Source organism: Dryobates pubescens, chromosome 12 (genome assembly GCF_014839835.1).
Source record: "Dryobates pubescens isolate bDryPub1 chromosome 12, bDryPub1.pri, whole genome shotgun sequence".
Classification (NCBI taxonomy): Eukaryota; Metazoa; Chordata; class Aves; order Piciformes; family Picidae; genus Dryobates; species Dryobates pubescens.
In genome coordinates this window covers 33,291,191-33,318,302 of record NC_071623.1, presented here as the reverse complement: position 1 = coordinate 33,318,302, position 27,112 = coordinate 33,291,191, and the positions used below count along the sequence as shown (strand labels likewise).

The 27,112-nt window shown below is 41.9% G+C and overlaps 1 protein-coding gene across 4 annotated transcripts in view; it reads right to left on the bottom strand.

The window, feature by feature from the left end:
- CADM2 (cell adhesion molecule 2) overlaps nt 1-27,112 on the bottom strand; it is a 632,714-nt gene that overhangs the window by 54,069 nt on the left and 551,533 nt on the right. For all 4 annotated transcript variants that reach the window (XM_054165780.1, XM_054165782.1, XM_054165783.1 and 1 more), the window contains one exon: nt 9,376-9,554. In XM_054165780.1, coding sequence (XP_054021755.1) covers nt 9,376-9,554 — 179 coding nt within the window. The remainder of the gene's footprint in view (nt 1-9,375; nt 9,555-27,112) is intronic.

Here is a 27,112-nt window from a genome sequence, read left to right as displayed (position 1 = left end):
GCACTTTAATTTCTCTGAGAAATTCAGACCACATGGCTGAAATTACTTAAACAACTCAAAACTCACTGCAAGCATTTCAAGGTTAACAAGAAGAAATAGCAGAGGATGTGACTTATTGCAAATTACATTATTTCAAACTGTAATCAAAGGGGTTGAAGACTGATCTGAAATGCTGTGTGGATGCCAGTGAAGGAAAAATGAAGGAAATGCATGTCAGTAGAAAGCAGACTGAACAAAAAAGGAAATAAATAAAACCTTTAATTCTTCTCTCTTCAGGCCTTCCACAAAAGGGAAGTAGCCCTGACTGAAATGTGTTTCAACTACTCTTCTCACAAATGACACATCACATTAGCGCCATAACACGAATGCACTCAGTCCTTGCAGATATATGGAGGCCTGTGCACAGATAGCTGCTCAGCAAGATTGTTCAAAAGGAGTTCCAGCTTTCTTAGTGCTAGTGAGGAAACCACAACCTCGTGAAAGAAAAAAGTCAGTGAGTTGTCAGAGACCTTCATATGGCATTGGCCATTCAAACCAACTTTGTCAGCTTTGGTAGACCCATACTCACGCTTGCTAGCAATGGTAACTTGTGAATGGCTTTGAGATTTACCCTTGTTGTCTTCCTGGTTAATTTTTGCTGCCTCTTCCCCTTTCCATGGCAGTCATACAGAGAGATCAATGCAATGAGCTTTCTTAAACACTGTTAAAACCATTCCAAATCAAAGAGAAAATAATTCACAGCAAGGTATAGCAAGACAGAGGAAGATATGACCTAGTAATTTAAAAAGAAGTACAATTTAATTACAAAGCAAACAGAATTTTGCTCTTTTGGGGCAAGCTGTTCTTTTGGGTCAAGAATTCAAGCAGTAAGACCCAGAGAAAAATCACATTGCTTGGGATTCCAGCTTAAAAACTCCCCTTTGGGAGGAGGGGCTAAAGATGCTTGGAGTCTTATCACAAATTTAGACTGACCCTATGCTTCCAAAAAAGATGTTGGGAAGAATTTTAAATGCTGTTCAATGAAAATTGAGATTTCTGTCAGTTTGAGCTGGTTATTGGTTGGAACTGAAAATAAGGTGGGTGGAAACTTATTTGAAGCAAGTAAAATACTAATAGAATACTGGAACAAATCTGTTCTATTCTATTCTATTCTATTCTATTCTATTCTAATTTGTTGAATATATTTCCTTTATACAATATAGAAATGCAGGCTATGAAAAGCTCCAGAAAAAAGTTCAGAAGTCATTATTCATTAAAATCAAAACCAGAGAAAAAAACCAGAATAACCAGAACTAATAATTATTATAATCAAATAATGGATGTAAGAATATTAATGGTTTAAGATGAGCAAATTTCTATGTGTCTATTTCTCTGAGCCTCTACACTCATCTCCACAGGTGATCAGAGAGACCTTAGTCACAGAAACTCTGTCAGAAAGATGCCTAATTTTTACAGAAGCTTTCTCTGCCTCCCACAGACGCAGGGTGCTGTTTGCAATCTTCTCAAAGCACTTACATCTATCTCTGTTTGCACAGAACCAATGATTTGTGCTACCTTCTCAAGGTTTCTAGTCTCAGATGGTAGCAATACATGGCACTGATGCATCCCCAGGCTGGCCTCCACCAGTGGATGTTTTAAGCAGTATCACTCTATATCCTGTAATTTGCCTTTCCTGAATTGTCACAGAACTGAACAGCCTATTCTCAAGGAAAAGGCAAGTTACAGAAGCACCATGTGGGACACAAACAGCTACAATACACATAGCACCTAATGGTGCAGGAAAGTCACTTCAATAATTTCTTAATGGTTTGAATTTTGTGAATAATAAATGAGCTAGATCAGAAGAGCAGATCATTAGCAACTGATAAGCTACAACCTTGTCATCAGTCTCAGGGGAAATTATTCTGCTAACAGTTATACCTTGTTCATGAAGACTGCATGTGCTATTCACAGGCACAGTAATTTTACATACTGACCCCTCAAACAAAAAAACCATGATTGAAGTAAAGTTCAAGAAGGTTAGCAAGATAAGAAATAGCAAAGCTTGGAGGCCAGGAAAACTAAAAAGCAAGCTGCACTGCTACAATAAATTAGTGATAATTAACTCACAGTACAAAAAAGTCACAGCAATGTATGCAGTGTATCTAGTTCAAGAAGTACTTTCTTGTAGGTACTCTACCTATATGCAAGCATCCAAATATGAACTTTATTCAGTTATTGATTATGGGGAAAGAACATCATCAATTCAAAACTAAAATGCAGTCTTTATCATAAATCACATCAGGATTCCCAACCAAGCACTATCATATCCCTGGAGGTGTTCAAGAGGGGATTGGACGTGGCACTTGAAGCCGTGGTTTAGTTAGTCATGAGTGGGTCATGGGTGACAGGTTGGACTTGATGATCTCTGAGGCCTGTTCCAACCTCATTGATTCTCTGATTCTGTGGTTCTGATGCATATGAGCCAATTATATATGTACATAGAAAATTAAATATTTTCAGGTGTTATGTGTTACTAAAGACCTTAGCCAAAATTCTGTATGTGTATAATGCTACCTCTAACAGAGGTGTATAGCGAGTCACTTTCTCAGGCCTGCCACAGTGAGGCGCCATTCCCCCACACCCCAGCTCTTGCAAGGAAGCCATCTAGCAGTTGTGGCTTTCAAAAGACATGAAGGTGAAAAACAAAATCCACAAACAAACCCCATCTCTCCTCCTGGAGAGGCCACTGACCTTTGCTGCTTTGTTTAGGTTTCTTTGGTTTTGGTTTGCTTGTTTCTTGGTTTGTTTGTGTTGTGGTTTATTGTTGCTGTTGTTGGTGGTTTTATTTGTCTGCTTTGTATGTGTGTGTCCGTGTGTCTGTCTGTATCTGCGGCTATAGAATGTACACATCTATGAAAAGTAATTATATGGCAACTAGGAATATTAATAAAAATATTAATAACTTTTTATTAACGTGAAAATATGCCAAAAATGTATGAGGTTCAGTGTAGGGCTGGACCTGCCTGGGTTTGTGCTGGGCCCATTTGGCCCTACCAAGACATATGCATATGCATAGTGGTGAAGGGGATAAGAAGAACAAAAAAGTAAAGAGCAGTTTTTTGTTTATATATTTTCCAACAGAAAGCTTAGGCTCCTCAGCCTGTGAGTCATCTTCTGGATTTTTTAATGTTATTTGTACTTTTCTGAAGATGGGAACAGGAAAGACATTTCAACTCTGTTTTATGGAACCAAAACTGAGGCTTTGCTTTGCTTTTTTTTTTTTTAACTTAGACAGATATAAAAAATTAAATCTCAAAAGAAAACTGCATAGGCATTGACATGGACAGATTTTCAAATGAAGTCCCTAACAGCCTTCTGAGCCTCACAGTTTTGGTACACCTTGATTGCTACAAGGGCAGGGCTTTTTTCTTCACCGAAAGCCCCCTCTGTTGTAGCTGTGCATGTTAGCATTGCTCCACATCCCCACGGGTCTGCTCGGTTCTTTCTGCAAAGCCCAAGCTTTGTTCAGTCTAAGGGTAGGATTTTCCCATAGGAAAAGAAAGTCTTTTTTCTCAGACGCATCTGTAATTTCATTTCAACTCAGGAACCAGAAAGGAGGAAACTTTAGAAACTGTCCAGCTACCTCGGTGTCTAGGGTTTTAACACAAGAGAGGGCAGCCAGATCACCGAGGAGCATGCTGCTCCATGTGGGGGCTGCTCCTTTCTTTCCCACCTCCCTCTTGTCCCTTCAGTGAATAGTTTTTATATGGTTTTTATATATGTTTATGAGGATAAGGTGTCCAAAACCAGTGCCTAATAATTATCAGAGGCATGTAGTGAAAGTGTTTGCAAATCAAGAGATCTATTACCTATCTGATAAGCTCATTAATCAAAGAAGACAAACAAACAGATCTCACCTCCTCTGTTTTATTTCAATTTACCAAAGTAAAACCTGAGTAGAATAGTAGAGTGAGAGATGTGAACCAGTGAGTTACAAATACAAAGGAAGGAGAGGATCACAACAGAAATGAAACATGATAAAAAATGTAGTAATGACCAAATGAACAGGCCAAGATAAAGGAATCTAAATTACTCCTAGATAGAAGCAGAGGAGTCTGTTTCATTTCAGAGGTGGTTTGGGTTCCATACATTTTCTACTAATTTCAGAAGAAACCTGTACAGAACTAAAAATGCAATCCTGGGAATTATGGGTGGCCACGGAACAGGAACCTCCATAAGTACATTTGGATGCAGGAAACAAGGGGTTTGGTGCAAATTTGGCATAGAGCTGTTGGAGACATGGAGAATAGTCAATTACAGAGATTTACTGCTAGAGCAAACAAGAAGAAAAGGGTGAAAAAGAAAGCATGACAGAAGGAGAGAGGATACAAGGGCCAGGAATCCAGGAAATGCAGACTCTAAGATCATAATTCGTGAGAAATTGGGAGCGGGATGGGAATACTCAAAGACTCTACTGAAGTGAAGCAGCAAGAAAACAAAAGTGTTTTTAACTGATTTTAACTGCAGATTTACAGCAAAAGCACTAGAAGGGGCCAAAGAGATTGAAAAAAAGAAGAGATCAAACAGCAGGCTTAAACAAACAAGAGAATGGTTTTCCCTCAAAGCAAATAACTCACCTCAAAAACTTGTTGCCGCAGGTGATTGTGAAACCTGCGATGATAACTGTTTTGAAATGAGCCTGGACAAGCGAGTGGAAGATAAATACAGTCCAAAGGAAAGGTGCAGGGGGACCTTTGGTCTTAGACATTGTAGAATATGTTCTGTTTGAACTATTAACGAGGATGTAACTTGGCTTCCAGTTGCCTTTTATTTGGGGGGAAAGAAAAAGAAATAGCATGCCCAAGAGGGGAAAGGAAAAAAAGGCAACAACATCACTGAGAGGCTGAAGTCAAAGGAACATGCTACACCACTCTGTGTTCTCCAGATACTGAGTTCCCAGCTCAGCTGCTTTCTGCTGTGTGTAACTGCGGCAGTAAGAATTGCCTTGACCATCCACAGCTGCTGATTCATGTTAATGTCCATATTGCTTTGATAGCTAATTAGTATATGACTCTGATAGCTGCATATAGCTCTCATAGCTCTCAGTATTTCAATTACTTGAATGTGTGCCTTTAGCCTGGCAAATCAGGACGTTTCACCAAGGTACTGCATCATAAATAGGGCTGCAAATCATCAACTGTTCCTGTTTCCATGCAGATTGCCCAATGACCTGGATGTCTGTCACACACTCAGGGTAATGCTCAGCTAAGTCTTCACCTGACATCCAGATGTTATGAACTGCTGCTCCTTACAGAAGAGCTGTGACTTCATGTTGATCATGAGCAACCACCTCCTTCCTCAACTCCAGCTAAAGCAGTGCAGTTATTACCTGAGCTTTGCAAGTGGAAGCTGTGCCAGTTTTTCACTTGAGAGCTGCGTGTTTGGCAGTTTATTAGTGACTATCATTTGGACAAAGGTAAATAAAAATTCTTAATAAAGTGGAAGAGACTGAAAATTGCCTGGGGCCCATTACCAAAACAAGGACATTATATATCTAGCCAGAATGTGCACTTCTAAAGCACTAAGCTCACCAATTAGTATACAGAAATGACAACAATTGGAGGCATTAAAGCCTGTGCCTTTGTAATTGCATGAGACAAATATTTGAGCAAACTATGTTTTGCCTTTGTACTGCTGCCTACATAAACCCTCTGTGCCCATCTTCCTGCTTCATGAAGTGTTTCCTTGATGGTACTTCTGGTGGCTTGGCCCTGGGTGGGGGCCAACAAAGCTGCTCTATCACTCCTCTTCTGAGATGGATAGGGGAGAGGAAATATATAACAAGAGGGTCAAAATAGAGGCAGTTTAATAGGGCAAAAATGAAAGCTAACTGCATTGGCACCAGCTAGCACCATGCTGTGCCATGGTCTTTGGGGGGAAGGGGGTGCTCGGAGAGACAGAAACTCAGATGGGGGGGAGCAAGGTGACCCAACGTGACTTGGCCTGTGTCACAAGGGTGCCTGAGAGGGAGTTGTGGCTGGGGGCATTCCTGGAGAAGCTGTGGGAGATTCAAACCCGGTGAAAACAGAAGAGACTCTCGGACTGTGAGCTGCAGGCAGCAGACTTTTTGCTCATTGGAACCCAGGGAGTGGGGCACGAGAGGGCAGGGGCATGGTCGGACAGCTGGCAGCACCTGGCCATTGGTACAGGCAGGCTAACAGGCACAGGAGGAGAAAATTGTGACTGACTGTACCCCAGGGGCTCCTTTTGAGTCAGCTCAGTATGTGGCATGAGCAGGGGAAGGTGACGTTACTGTAGGGGTCTGCTACAGGCCACCTGACTAGCAGAACCAAGCAGATGAGACCCTCCACAGGCAAATAGAATTGGCTTCATGTTCACAGGCCCTGGTACTTGTGGGGGATTTCAACCACCCTGACATCTGCTGAGGGACAACACAGCCAGGTACCAGCATTCCAGGATGTTCCTGGAATGCACAGATGACAACTTCCTCCTCCAGATGGTAGAGGAACCAATGAGAAAAGCCTGTGCTGGACCTTGTTCTCACCAGTAGGGAAGGGCTGGTCACCAATGTGAAGCTCAGGGATAACCTTGGATGCAGTGACCATGAAGCAAGAGAATTTAATATCCAATAGGGCAACTAGAGGATGTATCCCAAGCTTGCAACCCTGGATTTTAGGCACGCAGACTGTGATCACTTCAGGGATCTGCTGGCCAAAGTACCATGGGACAAAGCCCTAGAGGGAATGGGGGCCCAGGACAGCTGATCAGTGTTCAAGGATCACCTTCTCTGTGCCCAGGAGCAAAGTATACCCACAAAGGGGAAAGCAGGAAAGAATGCTAGGAGACCTGCCTGGATGAGCAAGGAGCTCCTGGACACACTGGCACACAAAAAGAAAGTGTACAAGGAGTGGAAGGACAGCTGGAACTGGAGGGATATGAGGAAGCTGTGTGAGCAGCAAGAGACCTGGTTAGAAAAGCTAAAGCTCAGTTAGAATTACATCTAGCCAGGGAGATCAAGGGGAACAGTAAAAACTTCTATGGGTATCTTAATGGTTAAAAGAAGCCTAGGGAAGGTGAGGGTCCCCTGAGAAAGGAAAGAGAGCTGGTGACAAGTGACATGGAGAAGGCTGAGGTTCTCAATGACTTCTTTACCTCAGTCTTCACTGGCAAGGGCTCCAGCCACACTCCCAGAATAACAGAAGATAAGGGCAAGGACTGGAAGAAGGAACTGCCCATGGTGAGTGAAGAACAGGTTCATGACCCTCTGATGAACCTGAGAGTCTTCAAGTCCACAGGACCTGATGGGATACACCCATGGGTGCTGAGGGAACTGGTGGAGGAGGTTGCTAAACTGCTCTCTTATATTCCAAAAGTCGTGGCAGTCCAGGGAGGCCCCCACTGACTGGTAAAGGGGAAACCCAATCCCATTTGTCTCTAGTGAGCTAAAGAAGGGGTAAGACACCACTGAAATGGATCTATTCAACTGATTGTGCTACCCTTGATAAAACAATAGTGCCCTTCTCTTCTATACTTAAAAACTCCGAAATGCAGTAAATTTTTAGTGCTAAACATCACCACACAGTCTGTCACTGCTATCATTGTTTCAGAAACCTCGAAAGCACCTGACATTTACCTTCTCTAGTTCTAACACTGGAATTACAGAACAGCAGTTTGAAAAACTCTGTTACCCATAACAGAAAAGGTCAGCAATGTGCAAGCTCAACCTGATAACATGCCTAATGTGCTGCCAAACATAGCAGAGTGCCTTCCTGATAATGAATGATTTTACAGACTGCCATAAAGTTGTTGCAAGATAATCAGATCAACAGGGGAGATGCCACTATGTGAAACACGCATAGGAGATCGTGAGGCATTGTTTGATAGAGGTGCATTGCAAAGTCACCAGCAAGAGGGAAGTCTGCCACCCCAAAAGGCCACGTTTGCAGAAAGAAACACACAAATAAATTGCTCAAACCCCACAGATGTTTCAATATTTGGCTAGTGCAGAAGCTGCTGCCTCATTGAAAGCAGTGCACTTTGTGCCTGCAGCCAACAACCAGCACAGAAGCACTGCTGGGATGCAAAAGACTTATTTCTCCCCCCCCTCTTTTTGTAGTTATCAATGTAAGTAGAGGTTAGAGGGTTTAGTTCTTCTGCTTGTCTGTAACACAGAAATACTCACGCAGCAGTACAGGCTCTGTGTTCCTCATGCAAAGACCTCCTCTTTATTCTGCCACTAATCCTACACAAACTAACAGTGAACTTTAAGAAAAATGAAAAATAAACTCTGGGGTTCTTTTGGTAAATGACATTTCATCAACAGTGCCAAAAAATAGATCATTACTGAAAGTTAAAAGCAGCACTTATTAGAAGTCTTCTGCCAAATACCTAAAGGCAGGTTAAACCTGCATCAAAAATTGGTTTTGAGACCTTACAAGCACCAAATAAACACATTTATTATATCTGAATTCATCAAGAGCAAATAAAATCTGTCTAGTTTGCATGTCTATTTACATAAGAGAATTTCTATTAGGTTGTTGCATTATTTTGTTACAATTATAGGAAGTCATAGGGGTTTTTTAAACTGGAGCAAAAAGGAATTACACTGCAGCATTTGCCTTTACATTCACTGAGGTTAGAATTCAAATCACAGAACACAGTCTCCCAGGAATTAGCATATAGATATCTGTGGTCAGAAAACATTCTGTTTCCAAACTGCTAGATCCATATTACCAGGCTGTATTGAAGGGAAATGGTAACTTGGCATTACAGTTCCTGCTGTACTTCAGTGATATCAATCTATTCCATGACCAGTGTAAAAGGCAGCTGTTTCTCTCATGTGACATATTGGTGCCTCGTTGAGGAAAACCAACTGTAATTTGACATGAAACTCCTTGTTTTACTAGAAAAAGATTTTATTAGAAGTATCATGACTTTAGGGCATGTCATGCTTTTGAGGATTGACTGATGATAAGCCAGATGATGATCAGCTAATTTGTATGAGATGCATTTTCTCAGCAGCAGGCTACAACTTGTGTTGAAGAAAGTACCTGAACACCATGTGCCCGAGGTAAGGACTTATAAAGCAGCATCAGCATGCTGCAAAACAGTTTTACAGATTCTTCCTTTGCAAATAGTTCACACCATAGGTGACCATGTTTTGCTTAAACTGTGTGCAGAGAGGCATGCCAATAAAAGGAAGCAAGCACATTCCCCACAGCTGGGTGATAGCATCAATAGCAGTGCAATTCCATTTTCTGGGCTTTTTCTTCTTGCTCTTCTTTTGGTAATGATCATAAGCCACTGATTGCATCTTGTTGAAATGCTACATATGCAGAACATGCATGGCAAAGATAAGAAGCACACACTCACCATGTACTATCAGGACATACTCTGTGCTGTTCCGGCCGATAGGATTTTTGGCTTCACACCGGTATGTGCCATTGTCTGTTTTGTTTAGGAAACTGATGCTTAGGACCCTGCCGTTGACAACCATTCTCTCTGGATCTGGCAGCTCTCCACCATCCTTTGTCCACAATACTGGTTCTGGCCTGTTGGATCCAAAGCAATGCCTTTAATCAGATACATGAAGCACATACAACACACGCATCAGAAATGGTAACATCAGAAACTGAGGAACAGCAACCTCCCTGGAAGAATATTCAACGATCACCTGAATTGCAGCATATACTGAACTGTCATTGTTTCCACCTTACAATCCCAGATGGGAAAACTAAAGGAAGTGAAAGAACAAGCAGGGAAAAGGAGACAAACCAAATAGGAATTGGACTGGCAGTGTGACAGACCAAGATCTTTCCTACATTCAGAAACCCCAACCAAACACTTGTTGCGAGGTGTCAGGGCTCACACAGTTTGGTAAGAAGATTGGCAAGCTAAGTGAAAACAGATTTCTAGTTGTGTGATAAGCAATATGGTCGTGAGTGGCTGACATGCATCAGAAACTATGCAAGCAAGCTGAGATAGATGTAGCTGAACTGCAACTGGATTCTAAAACTATGTAGGCCATTCACAAGTGCACTTTATGCACTGAATGTCTTCTCCTGAACTAGGCAAAACTGCCTCAAAGTAGCACATCTTAAAAATCTCCATTTGTTTCTATTGCTGAACTCTGTCGCAGCCCATCCCTTCTCCCACCCTTTCTGCAGCCCTCCCTAAAATGATTGCTCGCTACATATATCACAAGCACTGTAAGATTTGACTGAAAATCCTGGATTTCCTTCTTCTGTGAAGGAAATCCTCATTCCTCTTTGCCTCATGAACACGTATCAAACAGGACAAAGGCAAAGCTCTGACAGCAATAACTGCCCCTAGGCAAGTTAGGGGCACCACAGAGAAGGGAACCAGCTGTCTGGCTGATTCACATATACCTTCCCTCAGGCAAGTGACACCTAACTCTTTCTTAAATAGTCTCAAAGAAGCTTCACAGTCCATGAGATTTGCCTAACAGCAACAGGATGTATTTATTACTGGTGTGAAGTCTTTACTTAAACATAACAAGATCTACTTTCAAATTTACATGGGGGAAATCACCAAAAAGACAGGTGTGTGACTGAGAATGGAAAAGTGGCTCATTCAATCCTATCTCACAGGCACAGCACCTCAGGTCTTCAGACTCTAGTCACTAGAGTAAGATACACACAACCTGGGGAGTCTCTGCTGCGTTGTTTGTACCTGGTAGCTTTGCACACTGCAGCCCAAACAAGAATCCCTTCCTTTTGGGGACACTGTTTAAATAATTCCAGTCAGAGCAGTTCTAGATTTGCACATTTATTTGCTAGCACAATGTTACGTTATATTTTTCTTCTGAACTATGTAGTTGTAAGAGAAAGTAACGATACAAACCACAAAACACTGTTATGAAATCAGCAGATCCCAAATTAGCCCTTAGTCTTACTCAAGGAAATACTTACTTTTGATAATTTAAGTCATCATAATAAGCATTAATAAAAATGAAACCTCAGTACCTAAGGAGAGACATTTTTCCAACACGTGGCCTCACGCACATAGTCCTTCTGGTTGTAGTGACACGATTTTCACTTAGGCAAGACACATAAACAAGTGATTTTTCCTGACATGCATTTACTGCTGTATAATTTACATTCTTTTTTAAGGTGAGAAGATGAGACATTATGTTTCTTTTGGAAGACAACAGAGATTTGTACACATATTAAGTAATACTTGGATGACACCTTGTAAAATTGTTGTTGAAATGATTACCTAGACAAGAGAGTCTCTGAAGTTATGATTCTTTTAAGAAAATCATATACTCAGGGAATCAAGATCCAGATAATTTTAAACCAAGGATTGACATCTCTCAGTGTAACAGGCCTTCTTTATATATTACCCTAAGTATGTCTTAATACTCTTCCTGAGAGCATTTTCAGGCCCTGGGACTGGTATCTAAACACACATGGCACAATACACACACTTCCTTTCTGCTGAATGCTAGCAGGGAATCTAGATGGCCATGCTGGTGCAGAAACATTGCCCTAAGAGTTCACAATATTAAGGTGTGATTTGCCTTGATATGCTAAGGTGAATTTGCAAAATCCTTCTGCATTTACCAGTTTACCTTGGATCTGTAATCCTGGGGTGGAAACTCTGAAACACTGCTGCTGCAACGTGCGCCATTACCTTCATAAATGACATGCTAAAGCAACTTCTGTGCAGTGGTAATTTATGGAACTTCTGTTCTAAATTGAAATTAAATGGCATACCCTAGGGGAAACCCATGGGATAACAAATAAGTATGAAATGGAGCCTTAGATATAAATTATTCAAGAAGCTTTGTCACATTTGTCACATGTAATAGACCATCTCGGGTCTTATACAGAGCTCTTGGCTGTGGCTGCAAAATTATGGTGGCAGAAAAATCACAGCTTGAAAGAGGCAGATCTACATACTCTGGGTGTTGGGGAAGCTGCTAATTAACAGTTAAGCCACCCTGTGCTAGCTTAGTGGCTGCAGCAGAGCAATTCCTGGGCACTCAGCCCATAGCCACCACATCATGTTGGCCGGGCACAGCTCTCACTCCATCTCACAACTCTCAGGGAGATAGGTGCTGAAAGCAGCAATTCTGTCATAGCTACCAAATTAAACTTTGCCTGCACTAATGGGAGGCTTTGAGACACTCTGCTCTGAACAACTCATTAGTTAGGCAGATGTGAGCTAAGAACATGAGACATGCTCATGTACCCAGGCCAGCATGCTGCTCGTGGTCAGTGACAAGGGGAGCAGCTGTTTAAGGAAAACATGAGTGTGGCCACTTTCTGTCATCTGTTCCTGCTGTATTCTCTCAGAATTTACAATCATTCTATAAGGGATGTCGGAGGGCACATCTCTTGTTCTCATTTGTAGCTACTTAGCATCTAGACCTGTTGCCTATGAATGCCTCTAATACCTTTTTGAATCGGCTCGCACTCTCTGTCCACCCAGCCTCCTGTGGCAATGAATACTGGAAGTTCTCTATACACTGTGCTAAAATGTATTTGCTTTTATCTGCAACACTTCTGCATATGATAACCTTGTTAAAAGTGATGATAGCCTTCTACTTAGTAGGCCTCTCCACCTCTTTCTGTTTTGTTTGAATATGATACTTTCTGAGATTATTGGCAGGGAAAAAATATTCAGGAGGAAAAAAAAGTGTTTGAAGGAACAATAAATTTAGACCATATTGGCTATTCCTCAAAAATTGCTTTAGCACCCTTACTGTTCAAAGCACAAATGCAGCTGAGATACAGATGCTTCCTGTCTGTGACATGCAGCACAGAGAAGTATGAATGTCCCTTATATTATCCTGTTGGAACACATTCATGGGTGCAGACCCAGACAGAGGTTCTTTCTCTTACCCAACATTTTGAAAAGGTTCTGGCTCATGTTTGGCATATCCAGGTGAGACACATGGCAAATATGATATGTACACTCCTAACAGTGCACATTTGTCTCCATTTAATAAATCTACAGCCTTGCAGAATTTCAGCTTTTCTTCACATACTACAGAGTGACCTTATTGCTATCTATTACTGTGTAGACTAGAACAAAGAGGGCATCTCTCTGTGCCTTGCATTTGTGCTTACTTCAAGTTGAATCATACTTATCAGATTATTCTTCAAACAGCCTCAGACAATCCTGCAAATGCCTTTCTTGGAGCAAAATTGCTGTAAGATCAGAATGAGCACTGTGGCCCTAGTGCAACTGCATCATTGCACATTTCATGGCACAAACAAGCTCTCTGACCTACTCCGTCCTAATAGGAGCATACAACCTACTGGTTTCAATACAGTCACTCAAAGAACAGGTCTATCCTCTCTTTTTTCCCCCCTAACCTGGACCATAGATGCTTTTCTATATCCCTGGTTTAATCCTTCCCATGTTGTCATGGGTTGTGTTGAGCCTGCCACTGTTTGTACCACGCTCACATCATGCCAGCTTCAAAATGAAAGTGCTGGCTAGAGCAAAGTATTGTGGGGCTTGATGTTCAGAGTGTAGCATGAGAGGCTTCCTGCTCCAGTTTGTGGTGGGTTGAAACTTCCCCCCCCAACATTAAATTTGCCAGACCAGCTCAGTGGGAAGCAAATGAAAGCTGTGTTTAGAAGCAGAACTGCAATCTGCAATGGAATGCAATGGGTATGTACAAAATGTACAGGAGTTACAATATTTGCAGCTTCAGTAACTAGGTTGCAAAAGGGAAATGGTTTTTGGTATAAAGAAATAAAATCAAATACAATGTTTTTAAAAACACAGATTTGATGCAAAAAGAACACTTGGGTACAGACTTCTCCTTTCAACAAATGTTTATGTAATAAGAAAGTTAGCAATAAATATTAAGTCCACACAGGTATATTTTTGATAATCTAGGCTTTTAAAGTTATGCCATAGGATTTTAAAACACTTTTGTTATTTTTCCATGTCCTTCTCATCCTGAACCAGACTAGGATGTTTCAGTGCTTTCCTACAATCCTTCTTTCTAATGATATCTTTATATCCAACCATTATATTTATCTCAACTTAGTCTTCAGGAACAGTGTGGCCAGCAGGTGCAGGGAGGTCATTCTGCCCTGTGCTCAGCACTGGTTAGGCCACACCTTAAGTCCTGTGTCCAGTTCTGGGCTCCCCAGGTTAGGAAAGAGGTTGAGATGCTGGAAGAGTGCCGAGAAAAAGGCAACAAAGCTGGAGAGGGGTCTGAAGCACAGCCCTGTGAGGAGAGGCTGAGGGAGCTGGGGTTGCTTAGCCTGGGGAAGAGGCTCAGGGGAGATCTTATGGCTGTGTACAACTCCCTTAAGGGAGGCTGCAGCCAGGTGGGGGTTGGTCTCCTCTCCCAGGCAACCAACACCAGAACAAGAGGACACAGTCTCAAGCTGTGCCAGGGGAGGGTTAGGCTGGAGGTGAGGAGAAAGTTCTCCCCAGAGAGAGTTGTTAGCCATTGGAATGTGCTGCCCAGAGAGGTGGTGGAGTCACCATCCCTAGAGGTGTTTAAGAGGAGACTTGATGAGGCACTTGGTGCCATGGTTTAGTTGATTAGATAGTGTGGGATGATAGGTTGGACTTGATGATCTCAAAGGTCTTTTCCAACCTGGTTAATTCTATTCTATTCTATTCTATTCTATTCTATTCTATTCTATTCTATTCTATTCTATTCTATTCTATTCCATTCCATTCCATTCCATTCCATTCCATTCCATTCCATTCCATTCCATTCTCTATCTAAAAATCCATATCCACAGTCACTAGCCTTTCACAAAAGGCTTGGAGAGATGAATTTTATATTATGAGATAAGAACTCAGCTGTTTTGTAGTTCTGCAAAACTTGAGTAACCTTCATAGGGTGTCTTTCTCCCCAGAAGGATTAGCCAAGACTATCCTAAGTAACTTTTCATGAAGCTCATCTCAGCAGACATAGCATAGCCTAAAAATATTTATGATGTTCTATACTAATGTTTTCTAAATGGTTAAGACTTAAATTATCTATATATGTTAAGTATATTATATCCAGATTTCCACTTTTCATACTCAAACTGTGACAGGAATTCACAGCTATAAAGACAACAGGAAGAAGAAAGGCTGAGGACTGTTGTGGTGCATTATGCACTTGAAAAAATGAATTAAGTGTTGAAGAGGTGAATATCACAAATGTTGTTGTATTCATCATTTACAGGAGAAAAACAAAGAAATAAAAAAAGCTGAAAAGGGAAGAAAACAAACCAAGCAAAATAAAAATAACAATTCTTTGAGTCCTGGATAGGGATTAAGTCTTCCTTTTGTCCATCACAATTGCACTTGGGTGACAGGCCTCCCTGCCTCTACCTTGCTTTGGATAAATCAGGCACTCCCCTCATTTTCAGACTGGCTTACTGGATTACATCTGAAAACCACGATGATATAATAGACCACATTTGCAGCTGAAAGTCCTTATCCCTCCAGCAGTCTGTGACAGCAACTGATTAAAGTGACTCAAGAAGAGTCTTTTCAAAGCAAAGGTATTTATTCTTTTAACCAAAGATACAAAGTCTAAATTGCTAAGGGGTAAAAGAGTAATCTTTCCTATTCATATTTCCCCTATCTACACTCTAATCTTACCTCACAATCAAATTTAAGGTTCCTTTCAGGTCAGTTAATATCCACCTTTGCCTATAACAACTTGACTGTACTCTTTCCTCCATAATTCTCTTTCCTTCTGTATCTCCCTTTCATCAGGCTAATAACCTTTATATTCTGATGCCTTTAGACTCCAGGATGCTCTTTCACCTAAGGCTTGCAGCCCTTGACACAGCTGTGTAATGTTGGTCTCCTCTGTCCAGATAGCTTTTGTCTAGTTGATCACCAACCCGTTGTAATGTTGACTTCATTGAAAGTATTTACCCACATTTCTTTAACTTTACTTTTTGTGCATTCCTTATGCTCCCCTTCCCCCCCTTAAAGATTTCCTTTATGTTTGGCATTTTCAAGAAGGCAAGGCAGTAGCAAATGAATAACCTGAAAACTGCCTCATCCATATATATATATGTATGCATATATGAACTTTCTTACCTAATTCCAGCATTATTCACAAGCTTTCTAAAGAAGTCTAGAAGAAGCCTGCTGTGAATGACATTTTTGAGATTGGCTTTCTTGTAGTCAAGAGGCAGATCAGCATCAGAACTTATGTGAAATCTGAAGACACATTATCAGTGAATTGCATCAGAAATATCCCTTGTATTTTACTATTGCAAGGGAGGCTAGAGAAGGACAGAAAAAGATTGTTTCAGAAAAGGAACCCAATCTGTGAGGGAGAGGCCACAGAGGTGTAGTCTAGAAATTCATTTATATCAACTTGAAATCCATTGCACACGAAGGTGGATGTGGAGCAGTACCCTGAGGTTGCTCACAAAGTACCATCCTCCCTAAGGAAAGTTTAATATAAGATGAAAAAGAGGACACCTAACTGATGTGCTCACTGCTGTGGGTGATCCACTTTCTTCCCATGATCCACATTAGAAGTGTAAAAAGTAGTTCAGAGCGTGATAATTCATTATCAATAGTCACTGTGTGTGTGGTGCAGCAGCAACGTTTGGTCAGGATCAGTTTGGTTGTGCCAGCCCTGCCAAGCCTTCAGCTTTACAGAAAATGCAAAGTCAGAGAACCCACAGATGTGAAGTAGAACTGATGAGACAAGGTCAGGAAAATATGTGTTGTGATATTGTGCAACATGCCAGAATTGAGGTCAAGTCAGCAGATTGTCTTAACAGAGGAATACAGAGGAACCCAGTACCCAGTACCAGACCATGCAAACAGCCAATTCAGAACACATGCAAAAAACAAACCTTGATCAGTTGGTTGCTAACACCATTTATAACCCCAAGGACCTTTTACTACTCAGAGTCAGAAAAGCACTTACCTAAAAATGCATCTTCTTATAAACTGTTCTTGTTATAAACATTCCTAAGAAAATACTATAATCATACAATCATAGAATGTCTTGGCTGGAAAAGACCTCTAAGATCATCCACCCTAAGACCACCAGGGCCATTAAAACATGCAACACAAGAACTGCAGTGTCCACACATTTCCTGAACGCCTCCAGAGATGCCGACCTCACCGCTTCCCTGGGCAGCATATTCCATTCTCTAACCATTCAGGTTACACATTTGATTTTGGAAGGGAGTTTGAAAGATCATCTGGTCCAACCCCCCCTGCCAGGGCAGGGGCACCTATACGAGGTCATGCAGGAATGTATCCATGCTGGTCATAAATATCTCCAGAGAGGGAGGCTCCAGAACCTCCCTGGGAGCCTGTTCAGTGTTCTGTCACCCTCACAGTGAAACATTTTTTTCTCATGTTTACATGGAACTTCCTCTGCCCCAACTTCCATGCACTGCCCCTTGTTCTGTCGCTGAGCACCACCGATGGTAATTTATTTTACCTTCAGTCTTTGGAGTCAGGGATCTTGGCTAAAGTTCCCCCTTCAAACAATAACAGTGTCTCATTTCATCTTTTTTTGCTCTCTCTGAATCTGACCAACTTCCCAGACAACAGGTTGGGCATTTCTCCTCCTTCATGCTTTCTGAAGTCTTTCAGATGTTTCTGTGCTGGGCATGCTCTTTTTCATGTGTAGTTTTAAGTCAAAACACCTTAAATTAAGAGAGAACACTACAATCTCTACAGCTTAGGAGCAACTTTCATAAAAAGTGCTCTTTACAATCTCCTGTCTCTAGAAAACAATGGTATGTACACCTACACTGCTCACTTTGTGTTGCCAGTTTATAAATAATTTATATTGCCTTTAAAATTTATCTGGGGGAAAAAAAACAGAACACTTTGTCCTCCACAGAAGCATAACCTCCCTTTCAAAATATTCCTGAGGCTAAAAAGGCAGAAGGAAAGGTGTAAGGCAGCACAGCACCAGGAAGGGAAAGGGGGGGGAAAAGTGCATGAAAGAAATCCTGTGTCATCAATCCTGCCTTGCTTTCTGGGGAACAGAAGCCTTGCAGCAGTGAGTGCCACCAGCAGCTCACACTAGCTCAAGGACAATAGCAGGTAATACTTTGCAGGGAAGATCTTCAGGTCAGCCTGGGACTGACCGCAGATTAGATAAGGTGTCTTCCAATTTCTCTAAAGTAGCCTAGATGCTGCTTTGGTATCAGAAGTCTGGTACTGAAATCCTGATATGGACAGATTGCACAACAATGAGCTGTTCAAGTGGATGCACAATGTGTTATCTGCCGTGCAGTCGTTTAACAGCTCTCAGAGGCGGTGGATAAGATATCCCTAATGACACAGCGATAATTAAGGGCCAGTAACAGCCTTGCTCTTAGGAGATTGTGCAAGCAAGGGAAGAGGGAGAGATGCTCCCCATATTGCTCATCTGCCTTACAGCTGCAGGCAGGGGGGGAAGGCAGACCCGGTGAATCTGCCGTGTTTTCTGCAGAGCTGAAAGTCAGCACGGCCCAAGCTTCAGACTGATGGTCAGGTAAACTCGGAGAGGGGAAGAAGTCCATCCAGGGCAACAGCGTCATTATTCCAGACAGAGGAATAGGTAAAAGATAAAGCAGAGAAAGAGTTGCTACCCTAAAAGCTCCTTTTAAATTCCAGACCTGGAATTACTTTGCATCAGTACTGGAGTGCCCTTTCTCTGTTCTGCCTGGGACCACTGCCATATATTGATGTGCAAACAGGAAAGACAAATCCCTTTCCTCTCAGACTCATAAGCTAAGATGTACACCTTCAGATAAGAGCAGGAGGGAAAGAGAGGAGAAACTATATACAGATAAGTGAGTATAAAGAATAATTATCACACCTTGCTTAAATATTTGATTTCTGTTCCAAGGGGCTTTTTCTTTTCTGTGTACAACTGAGGCCATACACAGCATGCAAGAGTTTCACTCACATGAGAAATCATTAAACACAGAATTCTTAATGGCCTAGTCTCACTACAATTCCAGTCCTATAGGTCTCTAATTATGTAGTCTGCATTCAAACTGTTAAATCTTTGGGCTTCTTATACTGCTGTTTACACCTTGCTGATTCCTTCTTAACCTTTAAGAGCTACTGAGAAATTAGTAGATTATTCTTTTTCATCAGCTGTAAGTAAAGCACGACCATAATAAAAAAGGATGACAGAAACTGCAGCGGATTAGATGGACAATGCCTGAAAAAATAATGTATTTCAAAGACATGCAAATGTCAGCAGTAGGAAGATAATACGGTGTTCAAGTGGATACATCAGAATACCTGCTGAAAATTACTGGGATTAAGCAGGAACTATGCTCCTAATGTTAATGAAGTACTGCTGGGAATAAGAAAGCAGCAAAGCAGAACGATAGGATCTGCACACCTTAGTTACTATGCATTTCATAGCACAGAGGAAAATAACATCTTCTCCACTGGCACACCTTCAGATCCGTTTATAACACTGTGCTGCTTCATACAAGTTTACAAGCCCACTGCATCCCCAGCCAAGCAACAAGAGCTGGGGAAAATAATGATTTACCAGGAATAACAGAAGAATAGCACCACCACTTATTTGAAATGGTTTGTATTCTCATATTAAGGGATTTTAAAAAGCACATTTGCTGAAATTAACTTTTCTTACATAGGCTGTGATGAAGTGCCACAGAGAGATAACGGTGGAGACTGTGTGAAAGACAAAACAGGAGGTTGCTGTCACACTGCATTGTCAATTCCCTTTGCTCTTTTTCCTTAACCAACGCTCTATCTGTTGATGATATCCCCACTGCCAGCTCAGGCCCAAAGGGTGTATCAAGGTATCAATAAGCAAAGATTATTATGAGACTTTTTTTTTCTTTGATAAGTCAGGATTTTTGACTGCTTAGATATTTCCGGCTGAGACACTGGTGGCATTCACATGCCTGTCTTGCAGTGTTCCAGGGAGAGCTGTGTCCCAACAGTCATAACACTCTGTCTCTGTTATTACAATAAACTGAGAAATCCCATCTAAGAAACACCAGCTGCATTTTTTGAGCAAAGGTCAAATGCTTGCTGGCACAAGAATGAAAGAGGAAAATCAAGAGAGACTGATTCACTTCCACTTTTCCCATTAAGTAAACAGTTGAAGTCTCATTCAGTTACTTGCTTGTCCAAATATTACTTGCTTAAAATAATTTGCTTCTGATGTAAGGCACAGTCAAGGAAAAGCTTCGTTAAATTGCAATTCCTTCACTCACTTGAAGTGAATCATAGATTCAACAAGATTGGACAAGACCTCAGAGATTATCAAGTCCAACCTATCACCCAACACCATCTAATCAACTAAACCATGGCTTCAAGTGCCATGTCCAATCCTTTTGTGAACACCTCCAGGGATGGTGACTCTACCAACTCCCTGGGCAGCACATCCCAATGGCCAATTACTCTTTCTGGGAAGAACTTTCTCCTCATTTCCAGCCTAAACCTCCCCTGGCACAGCTTGAGACTGTGTCCTCTTGTTCTGGTGCTGGGTGCCTGGGAGAAGAGACCAACCCCCACCTGGCTACAACCTCCTTTCAGGGAGTTGTAGACAGCAATAAGGTCTCTGCTGAGCCTCTCCTCTCCAGGCTAAGCAACCCCAGCTCCCTCAGCCTCTCCTCACAGGGCTGTGCTCCAGACCCCTCCCCAGCCTCGTTGCCCTTCTCTGGACACCTTCAAGTGTCTCAATGTCCTTCTTAAACTGAGGGGCCCAGAACTGGACACAGGACTCAAGGTGTGGCCTAACCAGTGCTGAGTACAGAATGACTTCTGTGCTTCTGCTGGACACACTACTGACAAAAGTACTAATGCTGCAACTTACATGACAAGCAAGGACTATGTAAAGTCTCCAGTACCAACCCTCTTTACCCAAGGTCTACACTCCCTGATTTTCAAGGCATGTAAGAAATTCTTGAAGCTTGTGAGATGCAGCAGAATATCTTTTTTTCAACAGATATCTTTAAAAAGGAGCCATAACAACAATATTTCTAAGATCTTTAGTTGAATCATGAGTTCTTCTCAACAAGTAATCAATTATTTGTTGATATTTATCACAGTTATAGCAAGACCAAATGAGTGGAAGTATGTCATAACGCTGGTGTACCTGAGTTACCTTTTTTCCATCTGTGTCAAAGAAAGCTGAAACACACTGTATTAGGTGATAGCAAACACCAAAACAATTCATGCTTTCAAGATAATATAATGAAATCTTAATTGCAATACACTGGGAACTTAAAATGATTGGTATTTCAGAGTTATGTCCTATCCCATGGTCTATAGCAATTTGTTTGTTCATTTGTTTTGTTGTTTTTTACTACAAAACATAATTTATAAACCAGCAATAGAATAAAGGGAAAAAAGAGAAAAACATTTGCTTACAGGAGCTTGCTTTTCATCTCCCAAATGTATCATTATTTCCAGACAGAGGGGAGTGCTTTAGTTCACACAAACTTCTGTCACACAGAAAATTATTCATTAGTACCTTCATGGTAATCATTTTAGCACTGCAAAGGAGATATTCTCAAGCTCTCAACAGGATCCAGCTTCATTAGCATGTAGTCCTAGCACACAACAGCCTATGGCCAATGTTTAACAACTGAGAAACAGCTGTGCTGGATCAGACCAAAAGTTCAGTCAGTTCAGTGCTTTGTCTCCAACACTGGGGGTAAGCAAATGTTAGGAAATGGGCCAAGCAAAGGTCTTGCCTCCCCAAGCACTCCTCTGCCCTAAAACTACCTCAGGAACTTATGGCGCTAAGTACATTTTAAAAATCTTCTGTAAAGCTTAAGGATTTTTCTTTCTGTAAACTGAAGCAGTTCTCCCGTGAACGGCCAGAGACTTTCAGGGTGTGCCACATCCGCTGACAACAAGCTCCCAGAATATACCAGTCATTGTATGAAAAATCACCTCTTTGCTCTGCGACAGAACTGGTTTTCACCTGCTTAATTCACCCTTAAGTGTTTCTATTTGAAGAGAGAATGACCCAACAGACCCTAACAAAGATCTCTTTGCCATTTACAGTTTCAGAAAGATCTGTAATATTTCCCCTCTATATCAAGTAGGCCACCACAAGGAATTGCCTTTCAAGGAACTCAAACAGGTTTGTAAGATCGGATTTTCCTTCTGGAAAAGCAACTCTTCCCAGAAAGTTTGGGTTGACTCAGATGTCTGCTAATCCTAGTCTCTTTCATAGCTTTTATTATTTGTGAAGCCCAGATGTCAGTTCTACAGCCTTGCACGGTCTGGAATCTCTCCCAAAACTCTGCTGTCCCAGGTTAGCAAGGTGGTTTTAAGCATGAAGTTGACCGTCACTGTTCATAATCAATCTCATCCTTGAATTCCCTTCAAGTGCTGGGGTGAAACCACCTGGGGCTGCTGGTTTGTTGCTGCTAATATTGCCTGTTTGTTCCACAACCTGCTCCTGTGCTCCACTTAGGAAAACCTTGTCGGTGAGCACCTCAGAAAAAAAAGAGAATCAGTCTGTGACCCACCCGTTTGCTTCCACAGTAAACATGGATGTAGCAAATCCATCTGGCTTCCCTTACACCTTGATCCTCAGTTGATCCTAGAAATGTGCTGGCACATTTTCTGATACATGTCAAGAAACATCAACTGTTACTTTGGATTCCTTCTGCTCGTTGTTCCTCAAACTTCTCTTTCCTCTTGGAAAACAACTTCAGCTTTTCAAATTATGGTGTCTCCATTTTTATCCCTTTGCTCTCTGTTCTGTTTAGCCTCACTTCTCAAGTGTTTCTGCCAGGTGCTATACCTTGACCTTGTGGTTCTCAATGCTCTTTGGGTTTTTGTATTATTTTTGTAGCATAGTCCTCGGGCTGCCTGGGAAGATTTAATTCTCTTAGCTGCCTTTTTTAGCTTCTCTTTAACAAGATTCTTAGGTTTTTTTTTAATGTAGCTCCCCTTTTTGATGTTGATTACCATATAATTGTCTAGACTTTGGGTTTTGCCTCTGGGTGGAAACTGCAGGTAAATACATTTTAACGAAGGAGCTGAACAGAGCCAGTGCCAAGAGCTCCCTCAGACTGTCACTCCTCAGGACAAACTGACTCCACTCTGAACATGCTAGAAATTACATGTATGAGGTATGAAGATAGGCTAGTGATACTTAAGAACAATACAAAATCAAAATGTCCCCCAAATCACAACTGAATAGAAATAATCATTAGAAGCACCGATCTGTCTCCAACTTGTCTCTCTCCTACCAGCCTGGGAGGTGCCATACTGCCCCACACCCTGCCGGCTCACCCAGCTGAATCTCCTGCTCCTACCATGGGGGTGTCATGGGCCACTCCACTAGCACGTCTTAATCCTTCTTAAAATACTTATATTTTCATCAAGCAAGTGATGAATATGTGCTTCTGGGCAATAGTGAAACAAGGCAATGTCACCAACAAAACAGGTATGCATCTATGGAAACCTGGCAATGTTTGAAGTGGACCCATACCACCAAGTTCATTACAGAAATCTTTGTGTGCATGTGTGCCTGTGCAGCAGTTCTCAGCAAGGGTCTAGCTGCACATCCCCAAGCTCTCTGAGAGGCTGCACCAGCTGCTGATGCCCAGGTGCTGGTTGTCTTTGTTTCTTACCATCCAACACTATTTCAACTGTCAGTAAATTAATTTTCCCCAAGCTGAGTCTGTGCTGCCGGTGACTGGTGAGCCACCTTCCTGCCCTTACTGTGATACTGTTGAGGAGGGTGAGAGAGAAGGACACCAGGTGGGCATCTGGGTACCAGCCATGGTCAACCTGCCACAGATGGGTATATGCCAGCTCTCATTCTGCTGAAGGAAGAGGATGCACAGGAAAAAGTTACAGGGTTCTTTAGTAAGTAGTAGTAATTTTTAATGTTTTCCAGTGTATAAACACTACTCTTGTTTGCATTATTTTGATAATGAATAACCTTCCTCTGTACAAGACTGTTCCCTCAAGCCTTTTCTGCATAATGCACAAAAATAGGTGTGCATGCAGCTCAGCATATGCATCTGTGATGAAATTTTCTATTCAGAGCCCAACCGACCTAAACCCAGTAGACTAATCACTGTCTCCCAGTTAGAGCATTCCCTGACTGGGTTGCCCATCATGAAGAGCCCCAGCATAGCTGCTCTGCCCCTCAGCTGCTCATAGCAGGTTCTTAAATGTGGGCCAAACTAGACAACCACCTATAGCAGTTTCTTGGCTGTTCTCTGTGTGGTTCTTCATCCTTGTAGGCCACCACTTCTGCTGCCATATGCAAGACCACAAGTCACTTGATTCAGTCTTTCCTCAGGTCTTATGAGTTTTGGAAATGGTGTCCAGTTGTATTTCCAATACTGAAATTTGACTTTGGAAATCTCATTTGAACTAGCCAGAGAAATCAATATTGCAATAGAAAGACAAAAACTGTCTGAACCAAGCAATGAATAATTTGCAATTTATGCTAAAGCTACAAGCACACTGACAAAAGAATCCCAAAGCATACAGAGTCCCTTATAGCACACCCAAAGGCCTCCCAACACTTCCCTTCTCCCCACCTGAGGGTGTACCCAAAACCCCCAGAGCTCACTCTTCCCCCCACCACTAGGCTGCTCTCAGGCTGGCCAGGTCTGAGACTGCCCCTGCCCTTTCTCCCCCTGGCATTAGACCTAGTCAGACCCAAGAGGCCTTGAGATACTCCCCCAGCATTACCTGATAGGCAGCATCTCCTACAGAAGCAGAGAGGGAAGAAAGAGGAAGAGAAAGACTTTGCAGATGGATTTATAGGGAGAAGGATATTATGGGTATGAAATGCACAGCTTCCTGTGTCCACCTACTGGGTTGGACACTCTGGACACCAGAGGTGTAGCTTACGTGTCAGAAACAGGAGGCACCCAGCCTAAACTGCCACACAGAAACACAATCCCACTTACCTTATCATCTGCCTTTGTTCTGAAGCTATGCTTACACACCAAAAAGGTAGAGCTAAGCTTACATTTTCACACTTTATATAGATTTTTGGGGGATATTTTTCCAACCTTAGCCTGCCAGTCCTGAGCAGGTGGCTTGACAGACTGGGCTAATGCCACAAAGCTCTATGTGTGGAAAGACAGACACTTCCAGCTATAAGAACGCCATATAGGACAAAATATGCCACCCATTAGGCACATGTCAGAATAGTATTCTCTCAGAGCAATGCAGAACAACTGTTTCAAGGTATTTTGCTCAGCAATAACTCTAGGGACAGGAAAGCAAAGAGCTTCTTCCAATAGCAATGGAAAAGAAGACTGAAAAATACATGCAGGCAACACTGGGAAGATCAATGGGTTTGTGAGCAGGTCTCGCTCAGCGATGGAGGAAAATCTCTTTGCTGTGCAGTGGAACAACTACATCACCTTCCAAAACAATGACCTTGGATTATCCTGTAGCAAATAGAACCTGCTAACAATAGGGACTGTGAGTCTCAGTTTTGTGAGGCAGGGAGAATTGCTAATATAGCTGTGGAAAACTATGAAGGCAGGCATGGGTGTCTCTGGTGCAGGCAGTATGAGTACCGGTGCAGCAGGAACAGCGCAGGGCCTGCCTTCAGCGCTCGCTTCAAAATGACTGTGCGCTGAGTCTCACATATAAAAAGAGCCATTCTGAAAGGCTGCTGACAGACCAGACTCTATTGTTATCCCCCCATACACACTCCATTCATGCCCTCTTTTGAAATATTCCCACTGACTCAGAATTTGTAACTCTGGGGAAGGATGATTAGGCAGACAGCTACATCTGAGTTTGTCAATTAAGCCTTTTCTTCTGGTGTTCATTTTCTGTACCTCATTTGCACACTAATCATACACGAGTCTGAACTTTGCAGGCCAGTGGCTATACTTCCATAGCAATTCAGTGAGTTTTTTAGCAAGGGTACACTCTGAGCTGGAGGTCAGCACACCGAGAAGTTGAGATCATAGTAAATGTACACAACTGATGTTTAATAGACTAAGTCACAGAAACTTACTCCTTCCTGTTTGGAGTGCTTTAACAATAGGAAAAAAAGAAAGTACACAAGTGTTAATTTGAGAAAATGTATATCAAACCTACTCCCAGAAAGCTAGGGAGGAATGAGAAATAGAAGGAGTTTCTGTATGGAAAATAACGAACTGAGAAAGGTAAAGTAACTGAGGAAAGGAACAATGCAAACTATTCCCAGTAGGGAAAGAAGAGGCAAAATCGGTGTCCAACCTCATGGAGAGAGGTTATGTAATCAGAACAGGAGATGTGAGTTTCTGAATGCAAAGAAGAAAGTAAAACAAAGAAACACAACGTCTCCTAATTTGATTTTAATGTGCCCTTCCTACACTGTTCTTTAAATCCACAGTTCTTTTCCTTTAGAAGGATGGTGTTAATCCTGCTCCCTTACAGCATGTCCATGTTCTCAGGGAACTCTCAGGGCACGTGTAAACATGGGGTTAAAAGGTACAGATGTGCAATGAGCTGGTGTTTTCCGTGACACAGAGAGAATACCATGACCATGATTTGCTCTGCAGGAGTTATACTAACTCATCTTCTTGTGTTCTGCTGCTAATGATTGATTAAAGACTCGTGGAGGTAATCCCATATCCATATAAATGGAACTTCCAAACCAATACTCAACTAGAGTTACCCATGCTGTATTTCAATCTTATATACTACATTTTTTGGACCATTTTCATTCCAGAATGTGTTCCCACCTGAGAGGAAGGAAAATAATTCTTTTCAAAGGCATACACATGCTAAATGGACTTAATGAGCTGGAAATGCTGGGTTCTGAGCTGGTTTTTTGTTGCTGGGTTTTTGTTTATTTTTCCTGCTGTATTTTCTGCACCACTTTGTGTGTAAACACTGCAGAAAAGGGACACGTAGAAAAGAGGAAAAGCAATTATTGAATTGAGGATATTAGGCAATGAGATCATCTTACAGAACAATAAAGAGGAAGTTCTTAAGCATGGCAGGAGGCTTTATTATAAAGTGCAGTTTCCAGACAGGCACTAATGCTCCCACCTGCTTCTATTTGTGTCACGCTTTTTCTAACACCAATATCCCTACTCCAAAATACTGGGGGAAGGAAGCACAGAGGGTCCCAGTTGTGAACAGAAGATACAGCCTCCCAGACAGTTTAACACAAACTGAAATGCAATCTATTAAATATAAACAC